Source organism: Ciconia boyciana, chromosome 1, assembly GCF_034638445.1.
Source record: "Ciconia boyciana chromosome 1, ASM3463844v1, whole genome shotgun sequence".
NCBI classification, from domain to species: Eukaryota; Metazoa; Chordata; class Aves; order Ciconiiformes; family Ciconiidae; genus Ciconia; species Ciconia boyciana.
Window position 1 is genome coordinate 133,923,100 of NC_132934.1, and position 14,263 is coordinate 133,937,362.

At 41.7% G+C, this 14,263-nt stretch overlaps 1 protein-coding gene across 1 annotated transcript; it reads right to left on the reverse strand.

The window, feature by feature from the left end:
• Nucleotides 1-232: 232 nt before the first annotated feature.
• PDHA1 (pyruvate dehydrogenase E1 subunit alpha 1) lies at nt 233-14,031 on the reverse strand. Its single transcript, XM_072849090.1, has 11 exons — nt 13,794-14,031; nt 10,771-10,839; nt 9,030-9,203; nt 8,168-8,294; nt 5,676-5,767; nt 5,210-5,302; nt 3,591-3,746; nt 3,281-3,352; nt 2,341-2,408; nt 1,355-1,463; nt 233-682 (listed from the first exon to the last, which is right to left on the reverse strand). Exons 1-11 carry the CDS (start codon nt 13,869-13,871, stop codon nt 518-520), a joined length of 1,203 nt encoding a protein of 400 aa, XP_072705191.1. The 5' UTR covers nt 13,872-14,031; the 3' UTR covers nt 233-517.
• Nucleotides 14,032-14,263: the final 232 nt, after the last annotated feature.

Sequence of the window (14,263 nt, forward strand, 5' to 3'; positions counted from 1 at the left end):
CTAGAGCAGATGTCACCTCTTCATCGATGAATGTATATAGCTTTTTGTATTAAAGCTACTCTCAGTGAACTACCAAGAAAAGCCTGGTGTGATGTTTTCATTTAACAACTTCTCTGCAGCAAAAACATAGCATCGAAATGGCTTTTTTTGATGGGGTTGGTTTTTTTTTTTTTTGGAAAGTGGTTCACCAAGAAACAAAGCAAACAGACCACCAGATAAATGTTGTTAAAGTTTAATTTTTTTTTTTTTTTACACTGTGTACATAACACATACAGCAATCCAAAGAAAAGTCAGTAAAGGAAATATATAGCACTTTAAATAAACAACTGCTTAATTTAGCTCCTTCTGCAACAACATTCAGCGTGTTTAAGAAAATCCATACTGAGATGGATTTCCCTACACATTTCCTCTTCTGAAAGAGCTTTTAAATAAACTTAACGTCTGCTTCCGAGTCATTATAGTTCCTGTAAATGCATTCACTTATTCACAAGAATAAGTTCTGCCAACAAAAAGGCCTTTAGCTGACAGACTTGTACCTTATCCACTGGTTTGGGCCACGCACTTCAAAGGGTGGCTCATTGGAGTAGATGTGGTTACCTAGTTCTTCCAATGGTGGCTCTGGGTCAGTGGTAGCAAACTGAGCAGCTTCCTCAATCTCCTTCCTCACTGCCACATCAATTTCCTAAACCAAAAATGGATGCCTATTAGAAGACAGCTCAGAAAAAGCAGCATAATTTTGAATTTAAACACAATGATTAAGTACTGGTCAGACTTAGTGTTAACAATGTCTATACACAAAAATTAAAAACCCGTGAAACTTCCTTCCCACTAAACTGCAGATTTGTCCCTTTTGGCTAGTACAGGTAACTTACTGCCAGAGGAACATGACCCCACTGAGTGTCCCTACATTTTCAATTCTGACTCTGGGAAACACCGAGAGTGTCAGTGTCCATTTTTTTTTTAAACAGAGTTGATGAAAGTATTTACAACATTTGCTTAGTTACTACTGCTACTTTCCTTTTCAGAGACTTACTCCCTTCCTAGGGTAATTTTGATTTCTACATGTTAGTATATGACAAGAGCTGTATTTGAAATACTAACAAACACCCATACACACAGCCTTGCACTGCTGATTTACACTCTGCACCCAAAAGCAAAATACCCTTCCAGCAGAGTGCAACTTCATTAGTCGGTCTGCAACAAAACTTCACCTTCACCAATAAAAGTGATGTTAAAACAAACTTTAAAGACCTTCAAAGAACAAGTGAGGCACGCTGCCCTACGATGTGCTTTTCAGAGGTCATTAGCATGTGAACGCTCAAGAGCTTGCTTAAATAGCAACTAAAAGCCGTACCTTTAATTCTTCAATGCTAGCAAGGTTATTGTTGACCATTCTGTCCTTCAGCAAAGTAATGGGATCACTTTTGCTTCTCACTTCTTGAATTTCTTCTCTAGTACGATAGCTAGGAGCAAGACAAGCAAAGACGTGAACTCCTTCGGGGGTATCCTTGAATAGAGGTGAGGTTCCAGACACAGCTCACTTTTTTAGAAAAAGGTGTGACCCACGGATTGTCAGGAATGCAATGAAAATACAGCGGCATTCACCACTCAAAGGGTGGCAGAGCTACATCTAGAACACATCTTAGATCTGAAAGGGCAACAGAGCTGAAGTAGCTCCAGACTCAAGTGTAACGTAGGCAGGGAAAGGGGAGCAATCCCAGCCTGAGACAGTTACTGCGAGGGGCTGTATTTCTCCTTCCCATCTCCCCTGGGGTGCCCTAGGTAACTTGCTGTGTGCTTCCAATTCACTACGAGTTTCCAACAAAGCCCTGGGATACACCCCTACTTCATGTAGCTAAATTCAGAGTTGTCAGTTGGTACAATGCCTGAGTCTTTCTGGCACCCGTATATTTGTATTTTTAGGACATGTTCTGCTTGACTGGACAGTCCAAACTGTTCCTACAATTTTAGCTTACAGGATTTTACATACTCTTAAAAACCCTGGAAAAGCAAGCTGCTTTTCAGTCAAAGCTTAATTAGAACACACCATAATGTCACACGGAAAGCAGAATTCATTAATAGAAAGCACAGAAGTTTAACTGAATTTGTGCTTGTTCTAAAGCTAAATCATACTGCAAGTAAGTACAACAAGTATGTTACATGGCTGCGGATTATCAGCTGAGCAATGAGATGAGTGATCAGACTGCTCAAAGCAATTTCATCATAACCTTTATACACACTTCACAAGGGATTTAAACATTCAAACCATGACAGTTTCAGGATTTTGACCATCAGTACTTATTTGTTTTCAGTGAATGCTAAGAAAGAATGTCACAGTACCTTATTCCAGGGTCACTCATACTGTGGCCATGGTAACGGTATGTCTGTAACTCCATCAGAATAGGACCCTTAAAAAGAAAAAAACAATACAGAGAGTGTTACCACCTTGAGTGACCCATTTGTTGTTATAGCAGCAAGTATTTGCTATGGGTGAACTGCACCAGTGATGAATGATTTTAATTCCATGTTTTTTCTCAGTTTAACTTACTTACATGATGTTATCACAACTAGTAAAATAAAACTTCACTCTTTTCAGATGAAAGCATATGTTGATATTGTAAGCATTTATTCTCATGTTCTTATTGAGCAGCATCAAACAATTTCTTCCCTTCAACATCATTCCACCATTACTCAGACTATTTCAAATTGCCTGTTGTTTTACTGCAAGGCTGTAACTCATAGAACCTTATTCTTCTGTATGAACTTTTTTCTTTTTCTGTTGTATGTTCCCAGCACAAACATTATTTCACCAAATAATAAAAATTTTCAGAAGCAATCATACTTGGGTGACAGACACTAATGCCGACTCACTAAACTTTTACTTCACTTTCCATTTGTTGTAAATATAGAATGATGACTCCTTTCCTTGATGCTTCCCCTAATTAACCTCTTCATAAAGAACACAACTGCCTGACAGTCAGAACACCTTTCACAACAGAACTTAACTGGGGTAGAAATGCGGGAAAAGATGACAGAGTATCAGGATATATGTATTTTTGTAAATGCTTGGTTAATACCAATCGCTTGTTAATAAATTCTAACAAAATTAAAGAACCACTCAATTGCTTACAGGTTCAATACTGTGGAGAAAAAAAAGGAAATAAAGATCAAATAAAGTTTTAACAGTGACTGGAGAAAACGGGCTAGATGAGGAACATTTTATGCAGCAATAGTCTGGCTAAGAATTTCACCTACAGAAAAGGAATTATTACAGACTTACTTTTCCAGCTCTACAGTGTTCAGCTGCAAACTTTGTCGCTTCTCGAACACAGAGAACATCCATGCCATCCACCTGATAAACAGAAACTACAAGTTGAGGCCAAAAAAAAGCCATCCCCCAAACTTCCAATTTCTGTACTTCCACAAGTGCAATAGGAATTCAGTTTCAAATCTTCCTATATTTAAAAAAAATATGTATAAATATATCTATAAATAAAACGAATACATACATACATACATATTGTGCAGGTGTGTGCACGCACATCCCCCAACTTCCACCCCCCCTCAAAAAAAGCGGGAGTTGTACTCACCCTGAGCCCTGGAATGAAGTCTCCTCTCTTGTAGTAGTCAGTACTGGCTGCAGCTCTTTCAACCGAAGTTCCCATTCCATACCGATTGTTCTCACAGATGAAGACACAAGGCAACTTCCACAAGGCGGCCATATTGTACGTTTCAAATATCTGGCCCTGAAATAAAAAGAGCAAGTTACATCTAGACAAGGAGCTCAGCCTTCAAGCATTAGGCTCTACTGAAAATCATTCAGTGGCAGGGGTCTAGCTAGGAGAAATTTTAATACTGAAAGTGATCTGAAACCAGCCACTTGCTGCAGCTCAGCAGGAATAAAAGAGAAGCTACACTATGTAAGGTAACTTTCATCTCAACTAGTAGTTCATAAAACTTAATTTTTAAACCTATTTCAGTATCTGTGTTAGGGTAGCACAAAACCTTCAACTTTAACTGAAGTATTTCAGCAACAGTCATAAAAAACTTCACAATTGATTAATCTGTCAGGATGCTGCTATGGCAAAGTAAAGGAAAAGTTTGACCACAGTGACTGCATCAGCTTTGCTACTCTCAGTCAGGGAAAACCAAGAATGGAGATCTCCACCTCTGCTTTGAAAGTGGGAAATGACATCAACAGTACACTTTAAACCAACCAATTTCTTATCTGGGTTAACGTTTCTGCTGATAACATGAAAGGACCAGCCAGAATGTCAATAGTAAGTGGCTCTGCGAGATGCTCTGTCCTCTCCTCGCTCTTCTGAAATTAAGTTACATGTTTCTCCCTATTCAGCAGCACTGTCATCTTCACTGCTGTCGTTCAAAGCTCTCCTTATAGCACAGAGACTTCAGGGCATCACACTTAGGTGAGCCATGCACAACTGGAAAGAGGATAACAAAAGTAACTGGAAACTCCTCCTCCCATGACTCCTGCAGTGTTCGTTAGCCCTACTAATTAATTAAGCTAATTAACCATTAGCCCCCCCCCACTCACTCCCTCTGTACCTAGAGCACTCCAGGAGGGAAGGTGCTGAGAAGCTTCCCCTCCACTCCAGCGACAAGTGCAGAGTTCAAAACAGTGGTGGGGAAGGACAGAGACGGATCCAAAACATGATAAAAAAATCCAAGCACATGCTACATTCCTGATACATAAAGAACATCTAGCAATTAACTTCTTAACTGTTCATCTGAGCCACCCCTCTGAAGACCATACAGTACTTGAAACACACCCCTACTCAAATGCCTAAGACAACACAAATAAGATGTGCCAGTGTCCAAAATTTGCAAGATGCCCAGCCACCTACGTGAAGTTGGTCTCAGTGAAGAGCACTTCGCAACAGAAGCCCTAAGAAAAACTGCAGTGGACTGTAGGACAGAGGGTGTACATTGTCTTCTCTCTCCAGGATTGCTTTTTCAGTACCAGTGGACCCCTTCAATAAAGCGTCCTTGCAGCAGAAATCCCAACACACAAATCTCGGCACAAGTTCCAAGTCAGACATTGCCTGGGTTGCAGGTACTACACCGACAGGGCAAAAGGTGCTCTCCCAGTACTCGGTGGAAAGGCAGAGCTCACAGTTCGCAGAAGGGAAATTGATTACCCACAGTCACACTCCTCCTCACAGAGCCACATCAGACACAGCTCATTTACCTGATTGGCTGCACCATCCCCGTATAACGTGAAACAGACTTCATTTTTACCAAAGTATTTACAGGCCAGTGCAATCCCAGCTCCAAGAGGAACCTATCACAGAGTACAGGACAAGCCAAGATTTTAGAATAATGCTTAGAGGAGTTGGAGGTAGGCAGCTTGTGAACTGTAAAGAGACATTTACACTGTTAGAGATCTGCTCAACAAACAAGCTGTTAACAACCCACTTCCATTTGTTCCAATCTGTATTACAGCCAATACAAACATTAACTATATTCTCAATTTGATTCATTTTTGCTACAGTTTACAAAACAGTGAGCAAAGCAGAATAAAGACTTAACAGATTTAATAGCCACAGAGCAATGGTATCTGCATACAAGATCACACCACAAAAACAAGCGGAAAGACTGGCATAGGACATCAGCCAAATTCAACTCGTGCTTTAAAGTAGAAGTCATGTATATACCTGAGCACCAACAATACCATTGCCACCATAGAAGTTTTTGGTATACATATGCATTGATCCTCCTTTCCCCTTCACACATCCTCCTTTTCGACCTGAAACATGAATAACAAGCAATTTATTTTTTTTGGAGGAAAAATACTATGCAAATGGCAACATCTAATTCAATTCCTAAAGGTAATAACGCTAAGACCATGTTGTTGTCATTAGATCTATGTGGAGTTAAGATACAATGCCCTCTCCCCAAAGAGTCTACCGTTAAATATATCACAAAACAAATAAGAGAAGGGAGAAAAAGAGAATGATAATGAAAACATAATTCAGGAAATGCAGAATGAGATTAAGAAGAAATTTTAAAACCAACCAAGAAGTTTCAGCATGCTACTATACAAAAGCACTTTCTGATAAATACGTTTTTGTTGGGTTTTTTTTTTTTTTTATATGAGAAATATAGACCATGTTGGCTATATGTAATCTGTGAGAAGAAGTATATACAGTCCTTATTACTTTTGGCTTCTGCAAGAAAGCTATTAACACTGTTCCAAATTAGTCGCAATAATTTACACTTGTATTCCCTGCGACAATAACCAGAAATAAAAGTTACAGATAGGACATTTAAAAAAGAAAAACCAAACCCACCAACAGTTCCTCACCCCGCCCCAGGATAAACATCAAAAAGTCACCTAGCCCAGCTTTATTCAAGCTGTAGTTTGAAGATAACTGGTGGTCCATGAAGCCATTACAACAAACCCTACTTAAACGAGCTGATCTAAGAACACAGAATTTCTCATCAGCCTACTCAGTTTCTTATTCCGTCTTGTTACTAACCACAGAGGCTTCTATTTTATTTCTAATAAGCACAGCTTGTTTGGTTGGGTTTTTTGCCTTAGCCTTGGTGCTTATTTTCAAAGCTGAATGCTGGATCTCTTTCTGCACTTTGAACTTCTCTTTCTCACTTAACAGTGGATCATTTTTATTATTGGTCTCTCTCATACCTGTCATATGTTTATGAATATGAACATATGAAAAAAAAGGGATTGTCTAATTTTAATTAGAAAACTATTTTTCTTAAGTGTAATTAAACTGCAGTAATCTCCCTCCGCTTTTTGTACAATCCTTTCTTGTATTGTAGCTACGAACTCCTGATTGACCAAGGTCACCTTCTGCTATGCTTTCTACTCTTCTGAGAACAATCTGCATTGACGTCCACAAAACCATTTCTCAGGGAATCATCAATTCTCCTGAAAAGTCCTCTTCTATAGTTCGTTTCCTGTAGGATCTTATCTACTAGTCTTATTGTGGGTGACTCTGCTTCCTGCTCTTTCAAAGACTTTTTAATTCTGTCATTTCCTGGTCATTGTAACTCACGCTGTCTTTCAGTTTGGCATTCTCAGTCATGATCTTTGTTTGCAGGAATCAGCTCTAGCAGCACTCCCCTCTAGAAACTTGCCCCAAGCGTTATTTCTTGGAACAACAGTCCAACTGTGGCCGCTCTTTCCCAATTAAAAGAACCCCACTAAACCGAAGCAGAATGCTATAGAAGATCATGTGTGTCATGAAAAGAAATAAAGGAAAAAACCCCACATCATCACTGATATTTGTAGTTTCAGGGCCAACAGTAGACTTCAGTCATGACAGTCTCCTCAGTTACTTTCTCGCTTATCAGTATCCTGTGACACTTGGCAAGTCAATCATCCACTAGATTCTGGGCTCTCGTGCACGTTATTAACATGCAGTCTTAACACACACACACGCACACATTCTTAGTATACAAAACCATACCTCTTCTCTACCTCCAAAATGTGCTTTCCTGTATTAACGTTTCAAGCGTGCAAATTCTCGGATCAAGTCTTTATTATACCAGTGATTCATAAAGGCCTTCAAACTCCTTGTTCATTTTTCACTTCTGGCACCTGTTCACAGATCTCTTCTGTGATCCCCTCTTCTCTTCCCTGCTCCACATATGACCCTATTGTGAATAACCACCTCTCCTTTCTGCAAAATCTTAGATCTGTCTAGATTACCATTTAATATTCTTGTTACAGTCAAATTCTCCTAAACCATTCAGTTTATCATCACAGGCAGTGTTTACCAGTCTTCCTAAGACTTCAGCAGTGTAATTCTGAAAATCCACATCTGTCTCCTAGGGAGGGGAATGCCCTGTCCAACAGGAGTCCCCTATTGAGAGTAAGTGGCTACCACCAGCAAGTTCCATTTAAATTAGCTGCTGCTGCAGCACAACAGCATATCGTATCAAGAAAAATTTTCTGAATTTGTGCTTTAGAAGTACCAGCACTTAAATACTCCTTATGACTTATGTTTTATTGTAAAAAGTGGTTGCATCATAAAATTATAAAATCAATTTATTCTGCTATGTCACTAAACTGCTTCTGAAGCCCCAGTACACTTTGTGCATCAACATCATTTTGAATTTGAATTAAAAAATCTGACACAAGTACAGCAGCATGTGAATCCTCATTTTACTTAGCACAAACCTGTAAGTTCAGCGAGAATTTCTCGAACAGGCACTCCTCGTGCATAGGTAAAGCCATGAACTCTGTAAGCTGTTATCACATGATCTGTAGGCTTTATGGCAACTTCAAGACCTACACAACAAGCCTCCTGTTACAAAGGAAAAGTAAGCTTAGCCATGAAGAAAAGCACACAACTTCCACAGTCAACAGTGTGGCAAGGGCTACCTATGATCATCAAGTATCATCAGAAAACAGGAAGAGCACAGATACAGGGGACTGCCTTAAATCCCAAGGAGTGGCAGGCCTGGAGCTACAACAGCCTTAGGCTCTAAATTCCAACCTGAGTGCGACTAACAAACACAGACAGGAGGGGAACTAGAAGCTGCAAAAATCTGCGGACTTTTTACACACATCTCCCAAATGAAGTATATAAACAACTGCAGTTCAGAAATGGCAGGGGGGAATGAACAAACAGCAAAGTTTCACTAAGTTCATGAAGTTCCTTCTCCTGGCTGTTGCTTTTTAGCGGGAACATGATCTATGAGACACTGGAACAAAAAACATCAGTGAAGCTTGAGGAGGAGGATGTGGGCCTCCAAATGTGTGAAATTTAATATGCTGCAGTTGCTCATTCCTCACATTCAGCTGATCTTCAGCTGCACCTTGCCTTCTCTCTCTTCCTATTGCTGTCCCAAGATCTTGGGGATTCCCTTGTGCGCTAAGACATTGTTTTTAAAGAAATAATGAACTAAATCATGGATCCAGCTACAACTTCAGACATTGTACACAGATACTCAGTTCTAGATTTACTCTCCGCTCTATTCAAATCCCTACGTTAAGTAAGGTAAGACAATATAAAACCTCTTGGAAAAAAAGTTCTTACCTGACCATCATATAAGTGGCAGAAGCCACGAATAATCTTCTGCTTATACAGCTGGTCAGACTTCAGCTCCATGCGTCGTATGGTTTGCATGGTCTTGTAGTAATGGAGCCCTTCCTCTCGAGTCATCACTGCTGTGGTACTAGGGCCTTCTTCCAGGCGATGGAGGTCACATTTCTGTGAAGTTGAACAAGTAGTCATTTCTTGAAAGTAATTAATCCTATTTATGAATATCACTTTTTTTTTTTAATGATGTGCCATTTTTAAATTTAGATTTTAATATCTTTTAAAAAAGAAAGCCAGCAAAACCTAAATTCATAGGTCAAAATGCCTGTAAAGTTTGTGCACGATTTCCAAATTCAGGGAAATAAAAGCTTTACTTTTAATAAAGACAGATTTCCACGCATTAAATGAAGCCTTGTAGTTCCTACTAGCAGTAGGTGAACTAAAATCCTCACAAAATACTGGAAAAGCACATTGCTGTGGTTGTAGCATGCCAAATACTTGGCAAGAGCTACAGAGACTTAGTGAAGAGACAAGAAAGATAGTTAGTTTCCTTTGTGAAACAGTTTGTAAGAGCTGGTCCTAAGACTGGACTTCACCTCTTCTACCACCACTTCTAACAAGCAGTAATAGACCACTTGCTGCACCAGCCACCCTGCCAGTCAAACCACCATGTGTACAGTACAACTTCCTCCCCAAACCATGGACTCAAAAGAGTTACACAGAGGGCTGATTTTAGGTACCCATACAAAAAAAAAAAAAAAAAAAAAAATCAGTCAAGTTCACTGGAACAGACCAAATTACTCTGTCAGTGCAGATTAAATGGCCAAAATACTGCTATACAGACTAAAGAGAGTTTAAATCAAAGCAAAGTCTCTCCAGAGCAAATCCACTGACACCTAGATGAATCTGATATAACGCACGTGCACTCTACTCTTAAAACAGCTCAGAGTTCACGTAACAATAGAAACTTAGGAGTCTTGTAATCAACACAGGACCAAACATTAAACCTTATATCTACTCAGAAAAGACTTCTCTTATAAACATATTTTCCCTCCCTTCTGCCTGTGAAACAATTTTAATACTTTACAGGCACGGACAAACAGGGAGCGGATAAAAGGAAAACTAAAGCATTTCTTTCAGAGTTTCTTTTGTCGATTCCTGAATGAAAAGTCAGCACAAAAGCTACTGCCAATGGAAGTATTGCTTTTTCCTAAGACCTAGCCACTGTGGAAAGCTGACAGACTATAATGCACAGTTTTTTAGCAGCACCAAGTCAAGCATTAAAAAAGGATGGCATATTTTTTCCTCCAAAATCCATATGGACCTCAATCAGCTGCACATCTGCGATACAGCACCCATGACTCCATAAACAAAAGGGAGATGGAAAGAAGGGCAGGCAGCAAACATCAGCTATTTGTTTTAAAAGCATTAAGGAAACATTAATACTCTTCCCCTCAGAACTCCTTTGTGACTCCATTCTCACAGTTGCATTGCAGTATCACAGCTGCAAAGAATCACAACTTCACATCCTGAAGTTCACATTACTTCATGTTACTACATACGTCAAGCACAGTACTTCCAGCTGCATTTAGAAATCAGGTCAGAGAGTGAGGGGTTTGGTTCTGGAAATTCAAACAGTATTTTTCTAACTGAAAAGATAAGGGCACAAGTTCATCATGTCAAGATCTACAACAAGCGCTTACACAGAATGCCAGTATTAGGTGTTCGGCTTCTTTACCTTAATTTCAAACGTAGCTTCACTTGCAAAGTCTGCATAGTTACGTGATGCTACCATCACTCGAGATGCCTTAAAAAAAAAAGACAAAACCAAAACATGAGCAATATTTAAATATAATTATCAAGCAAAAGTAGGTGAATTCTCAAATAATTTCTAACAGTACTCCCAAATTAAAATAATTTGTGAATTAAACTCACCACTGGCATAGCCTTATAATACTAGAGAACTTTTATTTTGTACGGGTGTGCTAGAAGTCCTTTAAAACCCAGTATTTAAAATGAAGATTAGAAAAAGAGAACCAAATTTTAAATTTTAATACCCTTGATTATCTAAAATAAAACCAAGAAGTTTCAAAAGACTGTGAAGAGCATCAAAACCACAAAAATAATTATTTTTCCCTTCACATGCCAGATTGCCTATGTAAGTAGAGACAGCCAATGCAGACTTTGATGGCTCTCTGCGCTGACTGGAATTTTGCCTTGATAGAACAAAAAATTTGGGGGGGGGGGGGGGGGAATCCAAACCCAGCAGATTTCTGGAATATGAACTACTCTCTCTTTCTTTTCAATAGGAAGAGAAGTTGAGGGGATGCAAGGCAATAACAATGAAAAAAGAGAGTATCATTTAAGTGGGTAACAGCATGGCCACTATTTAAAAATGATATAGAAACATAAAAGGTGACATACCTGAGGTTACATGAAATACAGAAAACAGAAAGGGTGGCATGGCAGAGGAGAGGTAAGAAGGATGTTTAAAAATACATTACTGTTCTGTCTTAAAGAATAAGCAGAGGCTATTGACTAATGAACATCTGGTATTTTTAGATAAGTTTAGTAAGTTTCACTGAGAATAGATTCAATGATCATCTGTCCCTGCATATGTTGTGGCCATAGCATAAGGAATGCACTACATCTTTAGTGGCAAAATTGTATTGCTAATTAAGTTACACATAAATTTCAGTGGCTCACTCAACCATGGAATTTGCATACATTTAGCTGAAGGTTCATTATTTCAAAATTTTGTGAATGTCTAGGTCACTGTCTCCAAAAAAGGTCTGCTTGATAGGTAAAAAGCTTGGAAAAAAGTCAGGAGAAATTTCTCAATCCATCTTGGTTACCTACTCTGTTGCATATTTGATTTAACAATCACAATCTCCTCCTCCCCCTGCCCCATTATCAGATTAAATATTTAGAGTTTCCAATTTAAACCAAGTTTCTACACTGTTTACCACAATGCATCAGTATTATCAGTGAATAAAAGCTATTTTACTTCTAGAGCTGGAAGTAAATCCAGAGTTTGGGATTCGCAAAATCACAGGATGGCTGAGGCTGGAAGGGACCGTTGTAGGCCATTTGGTCCAAGCCCCCTGCCCTGAATACAACATAAAAGCAAAAGTTCTAATACGTGGCCAGTACACATGTCAAAAACAAACCTTGACAAAACTGATTCAGGCCTTACCTCACTAACAGCTCCCTAGGTTAGCAGCGTTTGGAAGGGGAAAAAAAAAAAAAGGAAAAAGAGAAGAGTAAGTAACTGTAATAATTAGGAGAGGAGAAGTCAGCAAATTATTCGCCAGCTAGAACACTATAAGAGGTAGCTTCCTTACAGGTAAGCTCTGCAACGTGGAAATCCATCTTTACACTGTACTCAAAGTAGGTATGAAATAATGCTTTATGGATTAAGACTGTTTGTATTTCTTTGGTAATTTATACCTTTGCTATAAATGCACAGGAACAATTCAAGACAAATATTTATGTATTTGGTAGTCACTAGGATCCAAAAATCTGTATTAAGATATCCAAACCAGATCTAGTTTGGACTTCCAGGAAAATAGAGGCGTCAGGAGCCAGCCAATTACTTGCAGTGAGGAACTAATTTTAGGCATCCACATTTGAAAATTTTAATATAGATATTTGACTCGTAAATTAGGAAATACTTTTAGATATATATTCCATATAGTCCCAATACACACAGGAAGATCTTTTTCACACAGAAGACACAAAACAGAACAAACGAAACACTAATGCCAAGAAAATAAGAATATTTGAAAGAAAATTCAGGAAGAGGTGAAAAGAGACTGTTGTTTGAGCAAAGAAAGGCAAAGCAGCTCAAAAAAGGTCAGATGGCTGAATTTCGAATGGAATGAGAAGAGTATGTTCACCCTCTGTTTAGGGCCTGACCTGTGCTGACAGCCCCAATATAACTAGATAAAATAACTCGAGGCAAAGCACCTGGAAAAGGGTTTCAGAAAGGAATGAGAATATTTTTGATGGACTAAAAATAAGTATAGCAAAGAGATCCCTGCGCGCAGAACCGACAGCGAGTCTCTGGGCAGGGCAGCCACAGCCGCCGCTTCCCAAGCGGCCCGTGCTGCAGCCGGTGCCGCCGCTGGAACGCTCTGCCCTCCCGTGACAGCGCACGGGCTCGTCCCAAATTTTAACGTCGCACAGAGAAAGCGGCCCTGCAGGGAGCTCACGCGTGGGCAGCAGTATCAGCCACGCCTTCTGCCTCAGCGGCGCTCGGGAAAGCACGACATGTCAGGCGTTCGTAAAAGGCATTTACAAAGCGAGCTCCTGCACGCAGCAACCATTTTATTTTCACGCGGTATTTTACAGAGTGAAAACAAAACTTCTTTTTAAAAATCTTCCTTTATTTTGCCGCCGGAACCGAGTAACGGGGCTGCCAGCCGTTACACGCGGGCTGCCATTGCCAAAGGACAAACCCGTGACCCTGCCGCGGCAGCCGTGCCGCACCACCGGGCCGAGCCCAGCGCGACTGCTGCCCGCCGGCCGTGCCCCCCTCTCCTAGGGCCCGGACACGCCGCGCCCCGGCAGGGCCCGCGCCAGCCCACGCGCCGGGCGAGTGGCGGCGCCGTAACGGCCGGCCCCGCCGGCAGCGCCCCCCCGCGAGCCTCGCCCACCTCCCACACAGAGGGGCGCGCGCCAGCCCCGGGCCGCCCCGCCGCACCCGTTGGGGCCGCTGGTCCCTTGCGTTCCGGCCGAGCAGGTAACGGCCGCACTCACCGTCCTCCCGGCGGCGGCGGTGGCGGCGGCCGGACCCTGCAGCACCCGGGAGAGCGCGGCCAGCAGCATCTTGCGCATGGAGCGGGGAGGAGCGGCAGTACCTGGCGCGGGTCCCCCGTCCTCGACTCTCCTTCAGCCGCCGCCGCGACCGCCAACTGCCCGCCCCCCCGGCCAACCGACACGCTCCCCGAAGTGACGGCGCTCGCGACGCCAGCCAGACTCGCTCCCCAGAGGCGGGCCAACCGGCGCCTTTCCCTGCGTCCCTCCTCCGCGGCGCGCATGCGCGGGGCTCGGCTGTGGCGACGGCGGCCGGGGAGAGCCGGGGCAAGTCGGAAGTCGGGCAGTAACGGCGGACACCCGTGCGAGGCCACCGCCAGGGCCACCCGCTCGGTGAGCCCTCCTGCCGGTGTCGACAGCGGTCGGGGCTGTCCCCGGCGGCGGGCCTCTCGTGCCGCCTCACCCCGCGCCGG

What these genes read in the sequence shown, in the direction of transcription:
- PDHA1 (XM_072849090.1), bottom strand. Translation starts at nt 13,871, where the DNA reads ATGCGCAAGATGCTGCTGGCCGCGCTCTCCCGGGTGCTGCAGGGTCCG. An exon ending in ATGGTATTGTTGGTGCTCAG is followed by an intron (nt 5,303 to 5,675) that starts GTATATACATGA and finishes ACTCTGTGATAG; the next exon opens with GTTCCTCTTGGAGCTGGGAT. An exon ending in ACTTCATTCCAGGGCTCAGG is followed by an intron (nt 3,353 to 3,590) that starts GTGAGTACAACT and finishes TCTGTTTATCAG; the next exon opens with GTGGATGGCATGGATGTTCT.